Source organism: Lacerta agilis, chromosome 11 (assembly GCF_009819535.1).
Source record: "Lacerta agilis isolate rLacAgi1 chromosome 11, rLacAgi1.pri, whole genome shotgun sequence".
Classification (NCBI taxonomy): domain Eukaryota; kingdom Metazoa; phylum Chordata; class Lepidosauria; order Squamata; family Lacertidae; genus Lacerta; species Lacerta agilis.
In genome coordinates this window covers 28,183,967-28,211,115 of record NC_046322.1, presented here as the reverse complement: position 1 = coordinate 28,211,115, position 27,149 = coordinate 28,183,967, and the positions used below count along the sequence as shown (strand labels likewise).

Sequence of the window (27,149 nt, the reverse complement as noted above, 5' to 3'; positions counted from 1 at the left end):
CCTGTAACAAAATATTGCATGGTGGAGCAAAGGAAATTATGCATAAATATAAGAGCAGAAAAAACCCTAGACAGAAATACATGTATCATTTTTTGTAAATTTAAAATATAGTATTTATAGAGAAAAGAGATAAAATATATGTATCACATTTGGTAGCGACTAGGCTATGAAACCTAAGAGCTACTTCATCCATTGCACCCAAGATATTAAATGCAAAAAAATGTGAAGTGTGAATGCATCGAATGGATATATACCTATCAGAGAGAAGGTTTGACTGTGGCTTCACTGTTCATTGTATGAAACCTAGTCTTGTTGATATGTGAAGTGGGCAGAAGGCATTTAGCCAAATGTACTTAGTGGTCCTCAATGGGTGGGTTGAAACCCACTAGTGGATGGTGGCCTGATCCAAGGTGGGTTGCAACAGGAGCACTACTACCATGCAAATATAAGGTAAAAGATTAATGGCCCCCAAACGCGTGTGAGTCCTATGTCTGAAAAGCTTGAAAATACCTGCTCTAGTGTCACACCTGCCTGCCTTATCTCAAAAAAGGAAGTGGACATTTATTTTTATTTTTTTATTAAAAATTTATAAGATTTTCCAATTAAAAGCACAAATATTACAAGTTTAAACATTTCACTACTCCCCCCTCTCCCACCGAGGGGAGCAATTTAACCTCACTCCCCTCTCACAGGAGCCATTAAAATCATTTTAAATTCAACCACATTCAATATTCTAATTGTTGCTTAATCCCAACCCCCCTCCTGGGTCAGGTAATCATATATTCAATTCTTTTGTCCTGAGTTCCCCAGCCCCCCCCCACATGCTGACTCCATAATCAAATATAATTTACAGTTTTCCTCTCTCATCTTTAAAATCTAATTCCTTCTAAATAATTCTATATTTAACATATATATTCTTGCCTAATTTATTAACATTTATCCTCCTTAGCTTCTTTGTGCTTCTGCAATTTTTCTAATTCCGCCCCTATTTCCCTCCCCCCTCCCTGCAGCCTCAAGAACCTGGCAATTATTTTTATTAATTAAGATACATTGTCCAATATAAGGAAGTGGACATTTAAAATTTCAGTACCACTTGGATTTAACTTCAGTTTCAACTAGGGTTGCCATATGTCTGGGAAAATCTGGATATATGCCCATGACAGCAGTGCCTTTTTTGTCAATTTCCCATAAAAATAGCTCAAAAATGGCATGGTTGTTCAACAACTTTTGGCAAAACTAAGAAAAACTCAACAATTCCCCCCACCCACCCAAGTGCCCAACCCTAGTTTCAATAGTCCTTAAAAACACCTTTGACTAGATTGGCTCAAAGTTGCCTCATTTATATAAATGAAATAGCATTCCTATTTTTAAGTTCTCAGTTTATTATATAGTGCCTACAACTAGGTGCTTTATTAAGAAAAGGAGCGGGGCTTTTGCATAAACTCAGTTTGTAACGAAATGTGTAGACATGCCTTACCATTTGCTACATAGGTAATCTTGCATAGGATGTTGTCTCTGCTTATCTCCTTGTTCCCTTCTGGTGGGCTTACCAACGTCTGACATATCATAGCAACATTTATTTTGGCACGAACACATCGATTGTTCAACTGTCAAGAAATACAAACATTTAAGACTGTTATGTTGTTAAAATGCTAATTAGGATGAAATATTACAACAAACACAGTCCCTCCATTTTCACTACAATTCAGTCAGTCTGCATTTTTAATTACCCTTTCTCATAGCTCCCTTCTGCATTCTATGGTAATCTGAAGTTTGATTACATTATTAAAGCAAGAAACACCCTCAGAACTGGAAATATACACTTACAGGAGCACTATCATGATCCACAGAGAAGTTGCAGACAATCCATGTTTCACTGTCATTTTCATTGAAAGCTGGTATTTTTCTAATAGCAGACAAATACAGCACATCACGTTGAGAAGCAGGCCACACTCTCTAGAAGAAAAGAAAATTGTAAGCATATTTACAGCACTTCAGAGCACTTAAACCACTCCACACACATTACCTTATTGTAATCCTTACAACAACCCTGTAACAATTCTGAGAGCGGTAAGCTGTGTTAGCCTGTTGCAGCAAACACAACTAACATTTACAGTATTTATTATGCCATGAGCTTTGATAGGCCTGATTTACACATCATGCTCAACGGAATCATGGGTTATGGCAAATGTTCAAGCTCCCTGAGAGGCTCCTTTGCTTCTTTCTCCCGGTTGTTCTGTAATCTTGCTGAGCTAAGCCATAGCTTGGCTTAACATGGTGGGAACATTTTTGTTGGGGGCGCCAATCACAAAATAGCTACTATGGGAGTGTGTGGTGGTCAGCTATGTCCTGATCGTCGAGATCACATAATACTGATCACACGCACACACAGAGTGAGTGTTGAACTGAAGACTTGCCAAGCATGTGCTCTATCACTGGACTATTGTCCCTCTCCCAAGTATGACACACCATTATTGAAGATCAAAAGGAAAACAGATTTAAATATCTAACAAACCAAAAGTTTTATGAGCAAGGTTATCATCATCATCATTATTTAATGTATCTTGCCTTTCTCCCAAGGGAGCTCGCAACATTTAAAAACATCATTATAAAATGTGAAATAATAAAAACAAACTAGTTAAAAATAGTTAAGATACATCAAAACACATTTTGTTCCAGCATTCAAATACAGTTTGCCCTGACAGCAGTCCAGTGGTCAGCAGTGTCTGCACCTTAGTTTTCAAAGGCTTGTCTGAATGCCAAGGGCTTAGCCCACTGGTGGAAGGACAACAAAAAGGGAGCCAATCTAACCATTCTTGGAAGGGAATTCCACAATATGGCAGCACCTGCCAGAAAAAAGGTTCTCTCTTGTGTCTCTAATGCTGATGGGACTGAGAGAAGTTGCTCAGCCAAGGATCTTAGCATCTGAGCAGGTTTGCAATGGGATATATGAGCTTCCAGGTATCCTGGGCCCAAGCAATATAGAACTTTATAGGGCATAACCATCACTTTGAATTGTGCCTGGAAATGAACCGGTAGCCAGTGAAGTTGCTTTATCAGGGAAGTAACATGTTAAGTGGCCCCAGTCAGCAGTCTGGCCAGAGCATTTTGAACTAGTTGAAGCTTCTAAACACTTTTCAAAGGCAGCCACATGTACAGCGTGTTACAGTGGTCCAACTGGGATGTAACTAAGGCATGCGTGCATCACTGTGGCAAGATCTGACATTTCAATAAACGGGTACAGTTGGCACATGGACACTCTCCTCCTGTCCAGTTCCCAGCATGGATCATCCACCAAGGTGGCCAATGCTGTCTCCTTTCTATAATGAGGCCTAAAGCCTGACTGGAATGGAGCTAGATAATTGGTTTCATCTTGGAGCTGAGAGGCTGCCACATGCTCTAACACCTTGCCAAAGAATGAAAGATTGGTGACTGGTTGACAATTATACCATGGGATTCAGAGAGAGTTGTTGGTATTTTTTTGTTAAAAAAAGAAGAGGTCTAACCAATGCCTCTTACAGGCATGGTGGGACTCTGCCTTGATTTAAACAGGCATTCACCCCCCCCTCACAACTTCTTTTATAAGTCAGGACAGGCAAGGGTCAGAAACACATGTGATAGGCCTCACTCCTCAACTTCAGGTTCTGCAAGTTGAAAGGTGTTCATTGTGACTGGACAAACGGGGGCTGAAGGAAAGGGAATAAATCAAAAAAATTCCTTGCCACTAAAGAGCAACAGCATACGTAGAATTTTTCACTGTCCAATCTGGCCTGCTATGAAGACTTCGGCAATGCTTCAATAGGCTAAACCACACCAGAAAGGATTGATTTTTTTTTAATAGCTAGACTTCGTTTCCTTTCTTTATAGCATACATCATTCTTCATAGCATACATGGTACTGTGCAGTCCTATGAAAAAGCTACAGCGTATAAATGCAAAGCCTTAAGCCTTACCTTGTGTGTCTGGTAGATTATGATTGCATTATCTGCTAAAGTTTCTACTACATGGAAATTCTCAATGGTTGCTAGAAAGGAAGGAAAAATATAATCAAAACAAACAATTAAACAAATAGCTAAGATTTCTGTACACTATCCAGACAAACAGACGCAACTAGCAGGGTGACTTACTTTCCCAATCGTTACGAACATCAACATTCCAGAAGTAGTGGCAGACCTCATGCCCTGTGACACCTTTGACTGCATGTGTGGCCTTCAAAGGATCGAGAACAATTCCGTTTTCTTCCACTTCCCTCCTGTACACCTTTGAATAAACGTAAAATGTTTGAGAACATTTGCTTGGTTTCATCCTGGAAACTAAAGGCAGTGATACAAATAATTTTAGGTCCAGGAAGGGTCTGAATTATTTAAATATAAATATCCTGTTAATGCTACCTCTGAATATTAGTATTAAAAAAGGAACCTGAAGCACAACACAGTGGAGCCTTCCAACCTGGCACCCTCCAGGTGTTTTAGACTACATCAGTCCCAGCCAGCACAGCTGTGTAGAGAACACCAAAAAGAATCAGCAGGATGCCTGTGCTCAAATCCAAACCCTGCTTTCAAATTAGCAGGCAGCCTAAGGCATGTTAGCAAACAGGAAGGCAGTAAGACATACACAAGAGTACTGGGATCCGGTATTATTTGCAATATTCAGTTGAAAATAAGGCCTTTGATTACATGTATGGGGGGGGGGATCCAAATGAGGAATGAAATGGTGGTGAGTAGACAACTTTCTCAAAAAGGAACAAAACTTGTAACCTGTCATTTGCAGAAATATCCAGTTCATATGCCGTTTGCTGTTAAGGAACTGTACCAACTGTAGCCATCTTATAACGTTATCTTTACTTATTTTTTTTTCTATACTCCCCTTTGATACAAGAAAAATTTCAATCTATTGCATTAGTGCAATAAAACAAATGTTAGTTTACATTTCCAAAATATAAAGCGTTACAATGTTCTACAAACCTTCATTTCACCTTCTTCAACCACCAGCTGCCAATTAGCATCTCCCCCCACATCCTGTAATGAATAGGTCATGTGGTTCTGCACCATTTCTTCCACCTTCGGGGAAAAAAGAAGAAAAAGAAAAAACACATTTATGAAAAAATATCAGTCACTGTGTGGATTTGTGGGGGGTGCTCAATGAGGCATTGATAGCCGAACATCTGAAAGAGATGGATTTGGACAAAGGAATTTCTGAAAGCAGGCAAGCACAAGCCACAAAGGATTCAGACAAAGGTGGGTCTTCTTCCAAAAATAAGATATTAAGATTTATTTATATCTCACTGTTTCATCTAATGATCTTAGAGTGGATTACACTTGGGTAAGGTACAATGCAGTAACAGAACAGAAGCAAGCAATACAAATGTAAATTTAACAAAAATCATTACCAGCTATCTCCCTTAACCTGAAATGTATAAAATCACCACTGTTAAGGAAAGGCACATTAACCACCTCCCAGAGACTCTTGAGAGTCCCGTGGACTGCAAGAAGATCAAACCTATCCATTCTCAAAGAAATCAGCCCTGAGTACTCACTAGAAGGACAGATCCTGAAGTTGAGGCTCCAGTACTTTGGCCACCTCATGAGAAGAGAAGAATCCCTAGAAAAGACCCTGATGTTGGGAAAGATGGAGGGCACAAGGAGAAGGGGACGACAGAGGATGAGATGGTTGGACAGTGTTCTTGAAGCTACTAACATGAGTTTGGCCAAACTGCGAGAGGCAGTGAAGGATAGGCGTGCCTGGCGTACTCTGGTCCATGGGGTCACGAAGAGTCGGACACGACTGAACGACTGAACAACAACAACAGTGTCTATACCTGTCTAATCTTAGGGGGGAGGGCATTCCAGAACTGGGGCGTCACTACTGAGAAGGTCCTGCTACAGATACCAGCCAACCAGACCTCCACCAGTGATGGGGCTTCTAACAAGGCTTCCCTGACAGATTTGAATAAACAGGCTGGCTAGTATTGGGATGGACACTCTTTCAGGTAGTTGGGGCCCAAGGCATCCAGGTTTTAATATATCAAAGTCAACACCTTAAATTGGGTCCAGTGAGATAAAGGCATCAAATGCAGGTGCTTTAGAATTGTTGCTCACAGGCCACATCAACACCTGTGCTGCGTCCCTGGAACATCTTGGACCGGCCCCAGACAGAGCACAGTGAATTTCTATCTAATACTTCTTGTTCTCTCGTTTAGAGTGCCCTGTTTCATACATAAAGCTAACTCGTTGTCCCCCAGATTTATGAAACTAGATTCTGTAAGCCAACAACAAACAATTGTTTCAGATTCTGGTCAGCTGGCAGTAAATAAGCTAAGCCACTGGGTCTGGATGATCAAACAAAGCATTATGTGCAAACCAAGCCAGTCAGTAGTAATGACTCCCTAGTCAGGGAGGTTCTCAGTCAGCCCAGTATGTCAAGAGCTTGTGTGCAGTGTGTGCCCAACTTCCGGCACAACAATGAAAACTCAATTTTGAAGCCCCTATAAATTATGCAAGTTGAACAAATATGAATTATGCAAGTTGAATTCTTTTTTCATGCAGAATTCATTCACAATGTTTACTATTTTGCACAATTTTTTTTGGTTTTGCTGGGCAAGTAGTCATGCAGAATACTGAATCCCTTTCCACAAATACCACCACTCTGGTTTGTGAAATCCTTTGCAGGCATCTTCCACATGCTTTCAAATATATCCTCGTAGTGGTAAAGGTTAAACATTTTTTTTAAACAACCAGTCAACGATTCCTGTGAATTATGTGCCTTTTCTGGGCTCATCCAGAATCACTAAAAAAGGCCACAGCATTGTCCATAGCAGCATTCAAAACTCTTTAGCACCCTGGTCAGTAAACCATATATTCTACTAGTTAACCATCACATATCTTTAGCCTGATTTGGGGAAGATGAAGTTTGCTTCGCCAGGCAGAAGCAAAAAAATAAATAATGGAAGGGGACCACCCACTTCCTAGAGATCTTTTCACTCCTGTGTTTGTCACCAGATAGAGAAGTATCACAACCAGTGACTGCATGATGACTGTAATAAATTTATGCTGGGTTGTATATTACTTGTCTATAGAGTGACAACCAAACTTCCATGATACTTTTTCTGGAATGTCAATCTAGTTCTGAAAGCAGATACTAGTCTACTTCTAAATTTTATCCTTTGCTGCACAGCACCTGGAAATTTAGAGGTCACATTCACCAGTTATGTCAAGTGTGAGAGCAATAATCCTAGACACAGTAAGTAAGAAACAAAGGTAGCTCTGCCTATTGAAACAGCCATCAAATTCCAACAATTTATTATTATGTGCAACAGACCAAGCAGAATGACCTTTCCTTCACTCTGCACGCTTCAAATGTCCCTCTCAAACTAGTGCATGTTCGTGTGAAAATATCACTACATCACACCGCTTTGAGATATTTTCAATCTATTAAACAGTATAGAATTTAAATAATCTAATCTAATCACTATGGAGTTTACACATTGCATTAGCATCTAGAAACTGAAGATGACAAACAAGCAGCCAACTCCCAAAATGACAAGGGTTCACAGAGCGGGGTATGTGCATTTTTTTCAGTCCAATTTAACAGTATGTAAGCAATTTGATCCTCCACTCACAAACGTAACAGATATTCTGGATCAGTGTTTCTCAAACATTAGTTTGGGCCACTTTGTGGTGGGCTTCAGTGTCACAACCTGTCTAGTGCCGCACTTGCCTGTACTGCCTCCTTCCTGTAAGTTTTGAGTTAGCCCAATGCCAAAATATCCCTTTGCATGCTGTGTACAGTTGGCTGGGAGAAAGAAGTTGGGGGGGGGGGGAGAAGGTAGGTCTCTCTCCTTGGAGGGGAAAGGGCTTAGGGAGACAAAAATAGGATGGAGGAGGAAGAGGAGGAGAGTAAATAAAGCTATTATAAGGAGGAAGACAGGAAAGTAAAAGAGTCAGGGATGAAAAAACTGGTATTTTGGAGGGAGGTGAAGATGGTACAACTTGAGTGTGAAAAGAATCAGAGGAAGTGGGTAATAATACATTGTGGGTCCTGTTGGGCTGGATAGAAAAGAAAAAGCATTTCCTGCTCAGAGCCTCTGGATCAGCAAATTCTGTCTAAAACAGGAGGCCAAGTAACAATACTTCCAGAACAAATGTCTCTACTTAGCTTGTGGAAACCGCCACAAGGAAAACACTGCAGGAAAAATTTAACTATATCCAAAGATGAAGTACCTATCTGTAGAAAGTGATGTCGGTAATTGGCAACTGATTATGCCAAACTCTACCTCTGCCTGCCATCATTTTGTGACTGGATCTGCCCCTGCACCACCATTTTCTGTCTGGTAGGCCTCAGTAATTTTCAGATGTCTCAAGTAGCCTTAAGGGCAGGAAATTTAAGAACCCCTATTCTGGGTGATAATGAACACTGTAATAAAGAATCTTCCCAACCATACTATCCACTCAACCCTCTGGAGTAGATTTGGGGGCTGCAGGGGGAGGAGAGGAAGGGGAAATCTGGCTGTATAAGTAGAAGTCCAATGGATAGCACCATTTTAGTCTACACAGAACACCCAAAATACTTTCCATAGGCATTGGTCTAAGAAGGTACATCATCAACAGTTAACACAGATATGGCTTGGTTTCTAATATGGAACATGTGGTGCATAATTCTCAATTGAATTCTAACAACAAACCAACAGGCTATATAAAAAGAACAGTGAAAGATCTTCAGACTTTTACTAGAACCACTACATAGAATTTAAGGAACATTTTACAGCAGTATTCCTTTCTAACTGATGGGAGAAGTCTTCTGCTATTAGGAGCACTTAAAGAAAACCCATTTGCAAGGAAAAAAGCAAGGTTGGACAAGACAGAGGAAGTCAGTGTCTTTGAGCCTGCTATAAATATGGTTTGTGTTGATATCCCATTTTAATGTCAACTGACCACTAGTATATCTCCAACATGAGGTACTTACTTAAGAGACTGAAAATATTCAGTATTCTGATGTTTCCAAACAAGGGAGAAGATACTAACTGCAGACCTCCCTTGGTAAATTTCATTAGGACAGTTTAGGGTTAAGTTTATCTAAATTTACAAATTTAACAATTAGGATTTTCTGAGCACAGATGCTTGGGAAAAGTGGTGCTGCTTAACTTAGAAGTACTGCATTGTTGCAAATGGAGAATTTAAATACATTTGGGAACATCTTTGGTTTATATACAACAGCAGCTATTTTGAAACCAAATTCCTTTGCATCCTACACAGACCAGGTGTCCTGCTGCTTTTATGGTAAGTTATTCATATCCAGAAAGCAGGATATGAAATAGCTAACATGTTTAATTTATGTTCCATAAATTAATACTGCTTCATTTTCCAGAAGAGGACCTTGGCATGGAGTGCTAAGTGTAGAAACAATGAAACAATATAAAGTTCTGGACTATGCACTTCCTTCTTATGGTTTCATTTGCAACTTGTTTAAAACAAGTACAAATGGGCAATATAACAGGGGAAACAGAGGCAATAAAGAGGATGAAATACAGCATAAAGATATGTAAAGCCACTCTGTGTAATCATACAGTACCTGGGAGCTGAATCTGTGAACATCATCAGAGGCACTGACTAGATCAATGGAAGACATGGAGGAAGAGCGACTATAGGGCTAACAGGGACAGACAAAGAAAAAACCAAGTAATCAGAACAAAAGCACAACAGAGCATTCAGTACCAACTTCCAAGCATAGGATAATGAAGAAAAGGAAGAACAAAAGCATCGTAAGCAGGGAGTACAGCAGCAAATGCTGACTTCATGCACCTATTATGTATTATGCTCCCAACATTGCCCTGTAACAGAATTCTCTCTCCCTGATGCTAAATGATGATGGCTAGATTTGATGCACAATAAATTTTCACCGGCTCAAAATGCACCATCACCAACAGAGTGCAAAATAAGGGCTTGTGGAAATCTGAAAAAGAAACTTTCTCCCCAAGTTGTGAATTTTTAAAGCTTAATTTCCAAGCACAAAAGTTTAACAGAAGAAGTGTTTCAAGGTCAAGCCAGCTTCCTTCCCCCAAAGTTAAAAGCAATTTCAAGGACCTATTAGGAACAGCAATGGATTACATCACAAGCAATTAATTCTAGTTACATTGGAATACAACAAAAAGATTTCCTATCAAGGAGAGCCTAGGAAACATCTTACCTTTGGGACAAATCTGTGAGTCCCCACACCAGAAAATGCATCACCAGGTGGTAATGATGATGGCCAGTGTAATCTGACCTTTTCACTCTGGGACTAAAATAACAAGGTATAGTTATTAGTCTGTACTTTTTGGATGTATCGTGAACAATTACCACAGAAATGCTAAAAATAATTATCCATCTATGGCAGGCACGACATGGTACTCCAGCCCGTAAGTTAAGAATGCAAAGCCTTAAAGATAATGGCCGTGCTGCAAACAGACAGCAATTGTCTCTTGTCTGTAATATTAACAAAACAGAAAAGTTACAATGCAGGGAGCTTAGGAAACTGACCTAAGTTTACTCTGCTCATAATAAAACTATTGCAGCACATTCACATGTACTGTATAGCACTCTGCCAAGCTACAGCAAAATACTACTATGAATATTTGCTCTGAACACATATTTTTACATAATAAAGTGAGGTTCTAAAATAAATGAACTGAAATGTTATATTGGCTGCATGAACCCACAGACAAGGTTATACTTCTGACAAGAGCTTAATATGTGATCTTAAAGGGGCTTAATTAAACTCCACTGTGGCATCCATGCTCTTCACTTAATTAGATGAACATCCATTACCTGTTCTTCGATTTTGTCTTGCCTATCAAGAGCAGCTTCTACAGCATCAAAAAATTCTTCTTCATTAATCAGACTGTTGGGACCTTCCTATAACAAACATGAGTAAAGGTCGATAGCAGGTACAAAATGACATTTTTTAATAAACCAAATGCAAACCAAGTTCTTCATTAAGGGGAATGTATTTCATTAAAAATGCTTGTGTAAAAAGCTGTTTAGACAATTAAAAATAAAAATAAAACAATTGCGTCAACTTTCTACAGATCTGTTTATATCATTACCTTTTATGCTTAATATTTATAGTATAGACCTTTTACGTATTTATAAGGTGGCGAGAACATGGGATTCTGTTACAGTGGTACCTCGGGTTGTAGACATGATCTGTTCCGGGGGTGCCGTTCGCACCCCGGAAAGTCTGCAACCCGAGCGGCAATATCGCGAATGCGTGGAAGCACAGTATCGTGCTTCTGCGCATGCGTGACCTGTGCATAACACTTCTGCGCATGTGCAGACCGCACGGAGACCACAAAGGGTTGGAGTGCCTGTATCTGCTGCAGTCTCTGCTACCATCTTTATTCACATAACTGCTGGGGAACCAAGTTCATAAGCAGCATGAAGCAGTTGGGCTAGTTTTGTATCTCTTACTCCCCATGCATTTTTACACAAAATATATCTGGCACAACCCACACTCTGGAGTTTGACACACACATTTCCCAGTCCTCTTTCTTACACAGCAGCATAAGGAGCTGGAGGAGCTGCAGTACCAAGAGCAAATCTGAATAATGCTTAAGCACATACATGGGAAGTTGGGTTGTTCATAAGAGTACATGTCCTAGGTAATGAGAACAAAATCCTGATTTAAGACCGACAATCCTAAGCTCTCTTACTATTCTAGCTAAGGGTTTATATTCAAGATCTTAGTTGCAAAACCTTCACACTATAACAAACGTTATTCAAACTCTCTGTCGACTTCTTAGTCATATTTGTTACTACCACATGACTGGGAAGTAATTGGTTCATCTGCATAGTATAAATGAATAATTACAATGTTTTCAACCACCACCACTTCTTTCAAACAAGCTTTATAGCATATACAAGTTGACTGTAAAGTCCGATAAAATGGACAGGTGGGGTCTGTTGCATTCCACATTCTTTCAAACTGGGTCCATAATCTGGAAAAGCTACAAATGTTTCAGTCTCGTTATATTTAATGAGACTTAGCATGAGAAATAGAACAATGGATTGCATTGGGGATACGCCCTTACAATTATTCACTGATTAAAAAGTAAGGGAAAGGTTTTAGCAATAAGTGTATTTAAGCTACTGTGCTTTCAAATCTACTAAGTCACAACCCTTTCTTGATGCGCAGGAAGTCTGCACTGAAACCTTGCTTCCAGGTATTCATGGCCCAGGGTAAATATTGAAAAAATATTGAAATATTGAAAAAAGATAAATATTTGAACTTCATTGCCTGGTATTCTAATATTTCCCTTATGCTTATGACCACCACCCATGCATAGCCTAGGGACAGAGCTACTGCGTAACACCAGTTCCTACCTCATAATCTGGCCCACCGAAATGAGACTTTTTTTTAAGTTCTGTCATAGCATTTTTGTAGGCTTCTTCTATTCTCCTCCTTTTTTCAATTTCCTGTAAGAATACACACAAGGGCAAAAGTTTATTTCTAATCTCATATTGGAACAAGAATTGAACACTGTGATAGCATCATCATAAATTGCTATATTGCATCACAAGATGCAGAGGCATAACAAACTGTTGGGTTATTGCAAATGATAAGAGGAAAAGAGAATAAAAAAGTTCTCAAGCTGAAAGCTATTGGAGCAACTGGAATTTTAGACTTTTAACTAAAATACCGTATAGCAATTGAAAACAAAACAGATTTTGAGAGGCTACGTTCATCTTGATCAACTTCTGCCTCGAAACCTCTATCTCCAATGTGGAACGATGTGTGGATCCAGAATTGGCCTCCACAGTCACTTATGGACTCATTGTTAATAACTGTGTTTATTAACTTGGCTACGAGTGATCGCCAAAGAAGAAGACTCTCACCCAAGGACACAGAGTTAAAATATACTGCAGAGTTATGTAGCACTACTCATAAACAAGCAATATGGCTAACACAGGGCATGAGGAAAAATAGCACAAATATTAATTATTATTTTTTAAAAAAAGCTTAATCCTGTTTAAAGCTTCTTAAACACCAAATTGTAAGAAGCACACTTCAAACACACAGCACTAACAGATTGCAATCAGGTCTGCAGATGGAAAAACCAACAAGCAACATGTGATATTTGCTAAATAACATGGCTACAAGTAGATGGAAGTGCTGGCATTTTAAAGCATTTTGTTGAAAACAACCTTAAGGTACATAACTGCATGTAAACACAAGTTACCACCCTTAATTTACCTGAAGCCTAAGCCACACCATTTAACCCTTCAAAAAGCAGTGAAATCTTACCTTATCCAGCCTTTTCTGCCAGCTTTCTTCACGTTTTACCATTAGCTCAATACAATGGGAAAGTGTAGCAAGGATTCCAGCAGTAGTTGCCTTGAAAGTTATAGCTTCTCCTTTAAAGTCTATGCCATTTATTCCTTTGGGCGTTACATGTGGAAACACTAAAACAAACAGATTAGAGATTTATCAGTACAAACCGTGCTTTGCTGAAATGCATGTTACCTCATAAATCATTTACTGCATGCTTGGCTTGTGCGCAGTTTAAACTATTAGAGTTCACCTATTTGGAAAGCATAGAGGAATCTCAACAGGAGAAATGTCCCTCTTCAGCTACTTCTTTATCATACTGTATTCTCTCAGTTCTTCTGTGCTGTATAGCAGCATTGAAAGGGAAAAAAGCCATGTGGGTGGCAGAAGTGGTAATACTCTTGTAACAATACCGCCAGTTTGACAGCTCGATTAAAACAGAACTACCTTAAAGCCTAGCAGATGTAGCATTTAAAAACCAATAATTAACATGCACTCGAATCTTGTCATGAACTGAAAAATGCCCTCAAAAAAAGTGTTCAGGTTTCTAATGATGTCCTCTGAAGTGGAAGGACACTTTCTGAATATACCTCAACAAATGAATTCTCCTTAGTTACATTGATTTCGAATACCGCATCAGCCATCTGTTGCTAAGCTTGTTTAAATAAAAAAGTGATCTATTTAAAAGTATATGAGAGAGAATGTTATAAAAATACAACAACATATATTAACAGTGGCAAAACATATTGTTCAAATCATGCGCTGACACACTAAGACTGGAGCTGGCTGCTTGCTAGGAGCCTGCATTTAGGAATGGCATGGCCCAATATACGGTGTACTCAGAGCATCTACCACTTCCAAATCAGATGTACAATCTAAATCAGAAATCTAATTGGTAACTGAAACTAGTCCCTTGCAGGGCTGGAGTTCAGCATTTAAAAGAGTTGCTCCAAAGGCTTCACATACATTTGCAGTGATTACCAGAGCTACTCGGTTGTTGGCAGTATTATCAGAAATAGTGGGGAGGTGGGGAGTGGAGGCTGAAAGATAAGGTCACCTAGCAAATTTATGGCTGAGACAAGGTCTGAAGCAGAGATTTTCCAGCCCATGCTCTAAGAGCTATCATAGGGTGAACTGCTAATGGCAGCTTCAGAAATTTAGCGGATAGATCTTGGATCAAAAGAATCTGCTCCGATAAAAGCTGACACATTAAGCCTTTCCCCTGCCCAGGGATCAAGGTAACATTCCAGACTTTCCCTTAGTTGACAAAGAGAAGTGGTGGCATTGACAATTTCAGCTCATTCTGTTCCATTCAAGTAATGTACATGAAACAGCCAAAATGTCCACTACCCTACTGTCGCTTCTGGAGTCATCATAAGCGATCAAGACCATTTTAAAAATGAAAAGAGATACAAAAAAGCATAATCTTTCAGAGGATGCTGCTTCAAGTCCTCTTGCAGCTTATATTTTTTCAGACACATTACTGAAAGTTTTTGCTTTATACAAGAGGCTTAAATCAATATTAACAACCAGAAAATAATAATAATATATAAGCTACAATAAGTGCCACACAGGAAGAATCAAGACGACTATGCACAGAATTGTTTTGTCTTCACAACCACTCAATCTTCCAAAACTAAAGTGAAGGATAGCAGTTCACAAACAGCATCATTCCAATAACCCTCCCCCACTAGTCAAGTACACTTCTACAGCTCTGGATATATTTTTTAAAAAAGGAAAAGAGATTAAAAATTAGTCATTACTCTGTTTTTTATTTATCTATTTAATTATTTGTACACAGAAGTAATATAGGTTTTTTGTGACCATATGCTGGTAAAATTTGTCCTGGGTCACAAGATCCCTTTGTGCCCACATACAGAACGGGTTCCCTGCCCTTTGGTATCTCCTGTTTAGCTGTGATTCCTGCATTGCAGGGGGTTGGACTAGATGCCCCTCTGGTTCCCTTCCAACTCTACAGTTCTGGGATTCTATGTGAAGTTGCCTCTGAAAAACCATTGAACAGGGAAGCCACGGCAAAGTGGCAGCTCCATGGTAACATTCTGCATCAAAGTCTTCATATGAAGATCCATGAAGAGCAGGCATAGGCAAACTTGGCCCTCCAGATGTTTTGGGACTACAACTCCCATCATCCCTAGCTAACAGGACCAGTGGTCAGGGATGATGGGAGTTGTAGTCCCAAAACATCTGGAGGGCCAAGTTTGCCTATGCCTGGTGAAGAGGGACTCCAGAGAAATTGTTCTCCAGGTATAAATTTAGAAAGCCTGTTTTCAGTCTGGCTCTAGTGAAAACCTGCAGTCGAATACCAGGTTGGCCACCAATTCCATAATCACAGACTACTGGCATGCTGGCTTGGCCTGATGGGAGTTGAAGCCCATCAGCATCTGAATGGCCACATTTCCTCCATCTGTACTATTCCATGAGCAGTATAACTCTTGCCCCTCTTTTAGAACAGAACACAATAGCTCAGTTGGTTAGAGCATGGTGCTGATAATGCTAAGGTTGCAGGTTTGATTCCCGCATGGGACAGCTGCATGTTTCTGCATTGTAGGGGGGTTGGATCCTCAGGGTCCCTTCCAACCCTACAATTATAGGATTCTATACATGCTTGCATAAATTCTCAACACATCATCTTGCAGTGGAAGTAGTAAGATAAAGGTTTCTATGTCTTTTCAGATGAGGAAACACAACCAAGTACAAGATCAGTAGTCAGAAAGAAAGCAAACTAAACCCCCCCCCCTCGAACACGTGGCTGAGTGGTTTTAAATACCTGTGTCATATTTCATGACAAGATGTATGTGTAGTTTACAATGCTAATGAAAAGAAAAAAGGAGAGTTCAAAGTGACAGCTGAAGATGCCCACCTAAACATAATTGTGCACAATCAACTGGGATGAGGCAGCTTTTATTTAAATTAGATCACATGGGAATTAGTCACTATCTATTTTCACTTTTAAGGGATACAGCCAAAGGGGAGATATTTCAAGTTAGAAATAAAACTTTGTGATTGTTAACTAGTTTTATAGAGAAGATCTTTCCCCCGCAGTTCTGCACAAGCCAAACCTAGGAGATGCAATAATTCTCAGCAATTGAAGGTTGGCTAAACTACAAATCAGTACATATAATTTATTAGTGGAACACATAATTTATTACCAGAGCACATTTATTGAAACCCTGAAGAATTTTTGAACTCTGTAGCTGCAATATATGCCAACTTACCTGGGTGTAAGTGCCAGTGAACTTACTAAGATTTACTTCTAAGAAGACATGCAAAGGGTTCCATTGTAAGTCTCTGAACAACAGTTATTTTGTGGCTAATTTGCCACAGGATCACTGTTCTTATATCTTTAGAACATTTTGACAACCATACATTTAAGTGTACTCACATTTTTCCTTACTTCCATTACTATTGTGCAAAAAATCCCCATCAGAGCGCGTTGTAGGGAAATCATCTTCATCATCTTCTACCACTACAACAAAGAGAAGCATTGATTACTACTGGGCCTTGGAGGAAACTGAAAGAGGAGTAGAAAAATAATTTGCCAGCGCAGTCATATCTGGAGAGTCAACCGGACACACTCTACTACTACTCTTATGTGTGTATAATTTCAGTGTATAATTTCAGTGTACACTGCAACATGGTCATAAATGATTTTTTTTATCATGTACAAGCAACAGGAAGTTAAGGCTAGCAGGGATCCAAATGCTGGGAGTAGTGGTGGTTCAGCCACGCTGAGGGCTATTCTGACACATCTGTTCAGCAAAACAATTGAGGTGATATTTCATCATGTGCTCTGTGACATCACTCAAGTAACTTTGTAGCTTTGGATTCTTGACGGAAACAAAAGAACTCTTGGCTACCCCCATTGCTACATTTCTATTAGTTCTGCTGTGAAATATGAAAACACACGAGTGAACAATTGGCCAGGTACAGCAAAATGTGCATCAAAGCAAGTAGTGACATTTCCTTCCAACTTGAGAAATTTTAGCACTGCTTTCACTAAAGCTGCATCTAAGCCACACTTACTTTGGAGCAAGCCCCCCCGACAAAGGGTCTCACTTCAGAGCAGCAATGCACAAGTTTCTGCTTTCGTTGATTATGTCTGTATTAGCCTTTTACTGCAGGGTTACTTCTGAATGTAACCCTATTATGATGGAATGCGAATAGTCATAGGGAACTTGTATTACATCAGTGTAGGAAGGCCTTACATTCTGCACCAGTAACCCAAGTCCATTGCGTATGTGCACTCAGCATAAATGTCCATCTACAAGTGACTCTGCGGTAACCCTATGCATCCCATGTAAAGTGAAAGACCAATTATTAAAAACACACATATCAACAGCATTAGTGGGAATAGGAAGAGAAGATGGGGATCTGAAGAGAGCAGAAGAAAGTGTATGGGAAGCAAGTAGACAATTACCTCTAATGAAGGAGGCTGGACAGTGCTGTGCTAGACAGCTGAAAGATTTGTCAATTTTTTTAAACAAAAGTTACAAATCTGACAGTTTGTAACACTTGTTACTTTCCTATCAGACCCTAGAATGTGATGCCTTTTGTTTAAATAACCAACTTAATCTAAATACCTTTATCTCTCTGAAGTTCATCCTTGGAGACAGCATCAGCACAGGCATCAAAGTATTTCTGTAGCGTATCAACCTGTCTACACAATATGTCTCTGAAGGTTTCCATTTCAGCAAGCTTCTCACGCAAACTGTGGCCCTTCTGAAAACCCAGAAGTTAAAAACATTCAGCTGTTATTTATTTTTATTTACTATATTACTTTCTATATCAACTTTCATTTCAAAAGAAATACCAGGGCAGTTCACAAGGCAATAATGTAACGAAGCAATCAATAAAAAGTTAAGTAGACAAAACAGCAAAAACACATCACTATGAGGTTATCACAGGAGATGCATGCAACCTGGGGTATGATGAGGAATCATTGTAAGATCTTTACATTCTTTGTCACTAACCTTGAATGAGGAGGTCGATGTTGCCGAATACCCACTCGCTCCAGACACAAGGGATACCATAGAGCCATGGCGCCGTAAGCTCGTCTCTGATCCATAGCCAGATTCAGTCTGAAGAAAGAGGAACACATACATTAATTATGAAATGTAAAGAGGCAAATCCCCATTAAAGAGATTTTTCAAAAATGATATTCTTTAAACAGGATAGTGCTTAGAGAAATGCAGCGACGTTAATATATACTACTTCAACTTCAATCATGCAAGACTCGATTTGGTGTAGTAGAAAAAGGAGAGCCAAAGAGGACAGGTGAGAGGAGGTGATGCAGTATATGTATCAACATATGGCATGATGTGCCAAGACCACATGTAAATTCAACACAAGAGTAAGCATATTTCATTGGAGCAGCCTATTAATAAGTCGTTTGTTCCCTACCTGTATCTTGTGGTTCCCCAGGATTTCACCATCATTAAGTGTTTGCCAAAAGTCAAGAGTATGCATACATGTATTAACCCTCCCTGACCTTCCAAAACAGTAAAATACTCAATACACAAATAGTAAAATATATTTTAAAGAAACAAGAGGTCACAGATAAAAATGCCTACCACAGATGAAGTTTAGCAGGGAAGAACCTGCCAGAATGAAAATGTTTTTGTCAGCATGAGAGACAGCCAGAGAAGGGATTATTTGCTTTACAAAGACAGGGCAGAGTATCACCACAGTATTGCTACAGTCACTGAGAAGACCTTAACTCTGTCCAGAAGCAAATTAGAAGTTAAGGCAAACACTGTAGGATAAGAGTAACATGATCCCATGGGTGTGTGCCCAACAACATCCTTGCTGCTGCATTATGAACCAAATGCAGCTTCCCAAAACTTTTCAGCGATAACCCAGTGCAGAGTGCACTGCAGTAATTCATTCTTGATGTGCAACTGAGGTGTGTGTCATTGGAGTCAGGTTTTGCTAATTGTACTGAAGACTTACAATATGTGCACTCCTTGTACAATTTTATCTGCTACAATAACTAAGGACAAGAGAGTAACATGCAGTTGTCAGTATCTCCACATTTTGAGACTATTAATGACAATTACAAAAACAATTATTTTTAGTTACTATGGTGGGGTAGGGGGAAGATAAAGCTAAATATGAGGGGAATTGCAGTGTGGCTTCAGAAAAGGGAGGAATATTAATAGTACATAGAGATATATGTATAGAGGTTAGTGGCACATGCAAAAAGCATTAAGAAGTAAAACAAAGCAAGCATCATGCAAAGCCCCACCATTCTATGACTGCAGCATCTAAGGCGGAGCAGTTCAATGCCGAACTTTTTATGTCTTGCAGAGCAGATCATTAGTTATTCACTGTAGAAATAACTCCGTTATAATCAAGATGAAAAATGTTGATAAAAGTGTCTTCCACCCTAAGTATGAATAATCCAGGTTGCTAAAACAGAGGCAGCCAAAGTCTACTCAGCAGAAAAGCTGACAGTCGCTGCCTTGAAATTAAAGGACTTGCTCATTCTTATTGTAGCAATCAATGCACAATATTAAACACTAATGCCAATTACCATGCTGAACATCCAGAAGCCATTTTGTCAAATATCCATGCAAGGGTGTAGCCTCAAAGCTATACTCAGAACTAACAAAGCACACTGCAACATCTTCACCAGCTTTTTGCATCTATGAATAGCCTCCATTATTCCTTTCAGAAAGCTCTTTCATAGGTTGACAGTTGAGGAGGGGAAAGCCACATGATCCTAAAGCCTTGTGTAATATTTTGTTGGTGCAGGCAGTAGCAGCAAAGCACACCATCAGTGAAACAGCATCCAGCAACACAATAGCTTAAGTATTCAATCACATCAGACCTTCACTGCTGACTCAATCCTCTGATAGGGATTTCCTTAAGTGGGTCAGTAATGCTTCAGAGAGAAAAAGCAGAGACTCATGGGAAGCATCACAGGTCCCACGCCCTGACTTCCCATATTTAGATAAATTTACTTTAACCTCTCATGAAGCTTAATGTATTCACCCACTGACTTTTTTTAGCCTGGCCTACATATTGCATAACAGCTACATATAAATAGCTATTCTTCTCCAATTAGAAACCCACACCTAAGAATTGGGAAGCAGCAGGATAAAACACTACAGATGCTTGACACTAATTCTATGCAACACTCTTTACATATGAAATACCATTTTGCTTGACCTGTACTTTATTAATCAAGCTATAAAAAGAGATAGAAAGTTAAGAAGCATCAAAGTGAAATAATATATTGAAGTAGGTAAGAGGAAGATATATGTGAATGAAAACAGAATAAAAACAAGAAGGCATAGGAAAATAAGACTGATGAAAGCTGTTATGCAATGAATATTCTCATAGAATGCACACACATATCACCAAAGAAACTGCTGAATGATTTGAAGGAGAGGTGCTTTAAAACACAAGTTCAACAATAATATTTCATACACCTAGAATCTGATGGAACTGGGCAGAAAGTTAGACAACATAAAGGTGTAGTTCACTAGGGGGAACTGTTCAGCCCCAAATGGCAGAGACAGGAATCAAACAGAGGACATCCTTTGGCACTGCTCAAGGAGGGTGTCTTGGCTGAGAAGGGACTGATGACAGTGAAGAGCAGCCATACTCCTTAGAACAAATCCACAAATAGATCTCAATGGGATGTTGAAGAGACACATATGGGTGAGGAAGCTGGTAGTAAATGGAAACTGTTCAAAGAATTGTAAGGAAAGAGCTCATTTCATAACCACAAAAACTGGGCACTGGCTTTTTCAAAAATGGCATGGGAAATACTCTGAAATAAACGTCTTTTGTTGTTCACATATGACCATGTTCAGATACAGTTTTGACATACGGCTGGTACAATAATCAAATCCCAAGGCTGCAGGAATCCTTTATGAGACCAGATAAGAAACAGATTCTTAAGCAAACTGGATGGATAGATCAGAAAAATGTCTTTAGGTTTAATGTTAAGATACTGGCTTCAGGAAAGCAATTCACCCACACATGATCTAACTATGCATATCTACATGTGAGCACACACTCTCATGAATCACAGGAGACTCATGAATTTCATGTGGCCGGGGCAAGCCATAATAAATAATAAAATTACTGTTATTATTATCTTTCCTCATACTGAAACAGAAAATCATAACTATTCCATTTAGATGAAGTGACTACACCAGATTGCAAACTAAAAATCTTGAGAAGAAAATAATGATTAAGAATTACATGCCATGAACAATAATGGCCACTAGATGGAAGCAATAAAAAGAAGATGAAGACTTTGCTTAAGGTTACTATTGGTCAAAGTCCAAAGGTAACCTTTATCATGCTTTTATTACATTCTGGTTACTCCGCATTTAAAAATGTTTTCAATTGACGTGCGAAATATAGATGTAAGATATAAGGAAGACATAATATGAAAGAAGGGAAGTGCATGGAATAGAAATTTAAATGTTTTGTGTGATATAATTTTTATTTTTTTTACAATTCCTTTTTGTAAAATTTCTTGTTACAATTTTTGGTTTGTACTTAGTTAAAATTAATAAAAGAGCCTAATTTTAAATGATTAAAGGTTCATACATGTCTGGCTTTAGCTGAAAAAGCCTGTACAGCTTCAGGTTTCTTAAATTAAAATCGAGGTTAGATTTTATTTTTATAGAGAGTTTCAGACCTACCTTAGCTACTTCAGAGTGAAACTTGCATACAAGGCAGACCTCAGGGTTCTGAACACATTGTAAAAGATAATGCTTAACCCCCTCCTGCCAATTCTATTGTTCTGAAACACTAGCTATTGAATTTATTGCATCTCTTTGTGGAATATAATAAGGGCACCCTCATTATTTGTGTTATGACAACTGCACCATACAGTTTTCCACCAGGCACAGAATTCTGCATCCTGAATCTCAGCTTGCTTTACATATAAACAAAGCTTGCATAAAAGTTTGCTTTAAAAAATTGCAATGGATCAAATGATAAGAGGAGTCCTGCTGGATCAAACCAAAAGTCCATCAAATTCAGCATCCCCTTTTGGATAGTAGATAGTTGCCTATAGAAAGCCCCAAAGCAGCGACTGATGGAAACTGCATTCCAACAACCTGGAAGGCACCAGTTGCCTACCCCAGATTTAGTCTTGAAAGTTGTACTGCCTAGCAAAGTGTCAGATCCCAGAGTCAGAAGCAAATAGGCTTCTATACCCTCCATAGCACTTTGCCCCATATAAGCATAGCGTATAAAGAAACAGAACAGACTATCTTTAAGCAGGCATAGAACAATCACCTTAAATCAATATATAAATGTGAAAGTATAAAAGGTATATGTAACTTAAATATAATTATGTATAAATAGATATATTTTACAGCAGGAATAAATTTTTACATAGATCAATTTTTCCAGGCTGCATCAGGATTTTACACAGGTACTAAATGGGAATCAATGTTTAATTCAGTATTTTTTTCTGTCTTCTCTCTCTCCAAAGCACATATTCTTTCAGAATCTCTGCTATATTCCAAATTCTAGCTAGGTATTGCCAAGCAGTGGTGGTGAAGCTCACCTCCATTTCTGAGTTGCTAGAATTCTAGATACTCTTGGAAGATTCCATATTAACTTTAATTGCCATCCACACAACCTAGTAGTATTGTCAGAGGCTCTAAAGGTATAATGTGATTAATCATTAAGGATATCATATATTATATTTATTATTGCAGAACAATCTAATTTTGGGTAGTCCTATCAGATAGGTTTGAAATTAGCCCTTTGTGTTTTCTATCTCCATTGTCTACACACATTTTACTTGAAACCTTTTGGGGACTCTTACTAGAAAAGCAGCCAATAAAATAAAATAAAGTGCTTGATTTTCTAAGTGCTGCTTTGTGGATTTACAAAAAAAAAATATGATAAGAGAGAGCGAAGTACACAAAGTCCTGAATATAGTATTTCTAGAAAGTTATCTGCCTCAACTCAAAGTCCAAGGAGAGGCAAAGATAGTATCTCACTGGACTGACTCCTTCAACATAGCTAAGATTTCAGCCCATGTTACAGGGCTCAATTGCAAAAATACATTTATTTCAACATCAGTTAGGAATTTCTATACTAGACCAGTAGAGAAAAGTAGTTCTTCAATCGCATAATGAAGGGTTAATGTCGCTTGCCCACTAGTTACCAGAGTTAGGACAGAAGTCTTTGGGCTGTAACCTCATGGGATAGTTAAGCTATTACATTCAATTTCTGATTGAATGTATGTGGAGTTCAAAACACCCACTTGAGAGAGCAGATACTCATTTGAAAGCCCATGGAATAGAGAAACAGTTTAGAATGGGGACAAGGATGACCACCTTCTCTGTATTATGTTGCTTTCCAGAGCCGTCTTTCCCACTGGGCTTAGTGGTGTGGTGCGTCGCGCCAGGGCGCCAGCCTCTCAGGGGCACCCCAGCAAGTGGAGGAGCTGCGTGGCTTTGCTGGCAGCCTCCCCTTTCCCTGCATGTCCACCAGCTGCACCCCGCCAACCATATGGCTGGCAGGCGTGCAGCTTCTTTCTCAAGCCTCCGCAGGAGAGTGATCCCCACAGAGGCTTAGGCTGGAAGCTGCGCTCTCCTCCTGCGGAGGCTTGGGAGGGAAGCTGCATACCTGCCAGCCATATGGTTGGCGGGGCACAGCTTCCCTCCCAAGCCTCTGTGGGGATTGCTCTCCCGCAGCGGCATGGGGGAGAGTTGCAACCCCCCCCACTATCCGTGGTAATTTGGGGGCACTGGACAGATATTTGCACCCCGGCGCCGCATCTGCTAAAGAGGGCCCTGTTGCTTCCTTGTGTTATATTCCCACTTCCAAAGCAGCTTTATTTTTATTTTAAAAAGTGCAATGAGATTTTTGCATATGATATGTAGTTTGCCCCCCCCCCCTCAGGAAAATGCAGGTGTATTTGCTGGAGGTGCCCATCTCTGGTGTTTGGGCCCTGGATATCCTGTACCTTTCCCTGTTTTAAACGTAACTGAAAACTTGTTTTAAGCTTTGCTTATAGGATAGTTGGGCAAAGTACAGTGCCAAAAAGACACACAACTCACCACCTTAATTTAACTGGAGCCGTTTTAGTGGTGTGTGAACTGTTTTGGTAGCCTTTTTTTTTTGGCTCTCTACATAAATTCATACATGCTTAATTCTTTGATATAACACTTGACCAGTTTTGAGTTTTCTCCTCCGCTGCATTTTCCTGTCCCTGCACCCTGATTTTCTTCAACATTTTAATCGTCCAACACCATTAATCATGTTGACCGAGGTTGATGGGAGTTGAAGTCCATCATCTGAAGGGCCACAGGCATATCTCAACCACACAGACAGCCTGGTCACATGCATTCCCCCCCATTTCTCCAAGTTCAGTTGCTGAGGCTCTTTTAGAAGTTGCTATGTGAGTTTTTGGTTTTGTTGCATTTATAGCCTTTTGAAAGAATGTATTTAGTGTTTTCATTCTATTGTATATTATTTAACACTGGCTTGAGTGCAAAATATGCATCCCATAAATGTTCTGAATAAAGAAAAGTACATTTGATTTTCCAGTAAAGATGTTTAATGGAAAGTTAGCTCCTTCCGTAACTTCATAATACCCTTTGAAAAATCTACAGCTGGTTACTTATCCCGCCACACCAGCACCAGATCAGTCATTCAGACCCAAATCAGAATATTAAATGTTTTAACTGTGTGACTTTAATCTGATTAGGAACATTATCTTTATGCCTAACCACTATACTGTACAAGAAAAGAAAACACAAAAAACTAAATCATAGTTCAGTTTTAGTTTCAAAAACCTTTGAGAACTAACATCACATCCAGTCATTATCTTCAAGATCAATCCAACAGCATCTTTTAGCATTGTACTTTTAACAACCACTACAAGTTCTTCCTACTTTAATCCTTGTAAAAATCTATTTTTAAACTTTACCATTAGCATATGATAGCTTGCTCAAAATGGTTTAAACTCTTATTTGCTGGATGTAATTGATGTTGCTTGTTTTCTGTATTGCCACACATTGATTCCAAGTATCACCAAGCCTTTCATTACTGCTACATTTGTCAAGTGCAAAGTCTTACACAATCTTCATTTCGCTCGTTTTACCCATTCTTATATCATAAGTTACAATACTTAAATACGATTTTCAGTTCTTGAGGACATCAGCATCTGTTTTGCCATAGAAATGTCACTGAAGTGTTTAAGCAAAGCCCCTGGAGGCTTATCCATAACCACACACCATTATTAACTGCTAAGGAACAGAAACCATACCTTGTGCTGTTCAATTGCATCTATCCATTGTTGTCTATGATCTGGATCCTGAGCCCGTAGATACCAAACACTATCATTCACGCTAATATCAAATCTGCACTCATCAAAATCATGGGGCTGTGGAAGGAAAAATGGAAGGTCATTATAACAATAAGAATTATACATAAAGGAGATAACTTGTGGCACCCTGTCATTTGCCCATGTTTCTGGGGTGAGGGGGTGGGACTCACTGTTTCCCAAACAAGTTCATACCTGCTTAGTTTTGGCAATGCCGCCACTCCAGATACGCCCAAATCATGTTAGTTAAACCTGATGTTAGTTAAACCTGATTTCACCAGCTTCATTTTCTTTGAGTGTCTTAACAGTCCTTTAACAAGCTACCATATACCAAATTAAACCATCAGTTAATCTACCCCTGTACTGACTACTGTGACATGCTCTCTAAAATCTCAGATAAGGCCTTTTACATAATTTGCTACTTTAGCCTTTAATAAAAACAAACCACAGGTATTTTCATTTATTCATATTTATATCCAGCCTTTATCATAGATACCACAGCAGATGACAATTCACATTAAAAGACCCAATAAAAGTTGATCATTTTGTTTCATATCAGTTGCTATATTCAGCCAAACTGAGACAATCATGATTATTAATGTTGCAATGTCAGGATTCAACCAAGAAAATTCAGAACATAGTACCTTTATGAAATACAAAAGTTAATGAAGCAAACTCTGAACACTAATGAAGATCTACAAAATAAGTTATCTGCATGAGAAGAATAACTACTGAAGATGCAGTAAGATTTGTTGACACATTTACCGGTAATATCCTGTATTTTTGACCGAGACACAAATCTCCAAGGCAGCAACAATTCAATAAAAATTAGAATACAATTAAAAACCAGTGAATATAAACATACAACACAAACCAATGAAAGCAACACAAACCAATTACATTAGATGTTTCCCTCTAAAATGGTTTCTTGATTATGATGACAGCAGATGGACTTTAGCATAGAGCAGATTCACGCCGAACACTCCTTCAGCCCTAAAGCTTGAAATGATCCCTTCAGACCATCATGGGAAGGGAAGTATTAAATCAGAGGTATGCAACTTTTCATTAGAGCAGAACCTTGTGTTCTCCAGATGTTTTGAACACCAATTCCCAGCAGCCCCAGCCAGCATAGCCAGTGCAAGGGGATGATTTGAGTTGCTATATGAAACATAGGGAGAGAATCAGGCTATGGGAAGGCTGCACTAGAGTGAGCAGAAACATAATAATTATGCCTTGCAGTGGTGTTCGTTTTGATGATTATTTAATTTCTATACTGTTTAATATATTAACTATATCTCTTATCTGAAGCAACAACAGACACCTTTAACAGAAATTGTTACATATAAAAAACGTTACATTAATACAAAGTTACTACTATATATAAACTATATATAAATCAGTATTGTTTTTTCCTTCTGACACACCCTCCCTCTCAGCCTCCAGGTTCTCACTCAGGGTCCAGACCCTCGAGGGTAAGCAGCAGTAGCATGATTAATTATAGCTATCATATTATA

At 39.1% G+C, this 27,149-nt stretch overlaps 1 protein-coding gene across 3 annotated transcripts in view; it reads right to left on the bottom strand.

The window, feature by feature from the left end:
• CERT1 (ceramide transporter 1) overlaps window positions 1–27,149 on the bottom strand; it is a 49,966-nt gene that overhangs the window by 4,803 nt on the left and 18,014 nt on the right. For 2 of the 3 annotated variants that reach the window (XM_033164636.1, XM_033164635.1), the window contains exons 3-16: window positions 25,579–25,695; window positions 18,293–18,400; window positions 17,903–18,041; window positions 16,705–16,788; window positions 13,278–13,435; window positions 12,356–12,448; window positions 10,802–10,888; window positions 10,182–10,274; window positions 9,567–9,644; window positions 4,964–5,059; window positions 4,127–4,259; window positions 3,953–4,023; window positions 1,828–1,956; window positions 1,478–1,607 (exon numbers count right to left, since the gene is read on the bottom strand). In XM_033164636.1, coding sequence (XP_033020527.1) covers window positions 1,478–1,607; window positions 1,828–1,956; window positions 3,953–4,023; window positions 4,127–4,259; window positions 4,964–5,059; window positions 9,567–9,644; window positions 10,182–10,274; window positions 10,802–10,888; window positions 12,356–12,448; window positions 13,278–13,435; window positions 16,705–16,788; window positions 17,903–18,041; window positions 18,293–18,400; window positions 25,579–25,695 — 1,516 coding nt within the window. The remainder of the gene's footprint in view (window positions 1–1,477; window positions 1,608–1,827; window positions 1,957–3,952; window positions 4,024–4,126; window positions 4,260–4,963; window positions 5,060–9,566; window positions 9,645–10,181; window positions 10,275–10,801; window positions 10,889–12,355; window positions 12,449–13,277; window positions 13,436–16,704; window positions 16,789–17,902; window positions 18,042–18,292; window positions 18,401–25,578; window positions 25,696–27,149) is intronic. The other variant, XM_033164637.1, reaches the window with a different exon arrangement.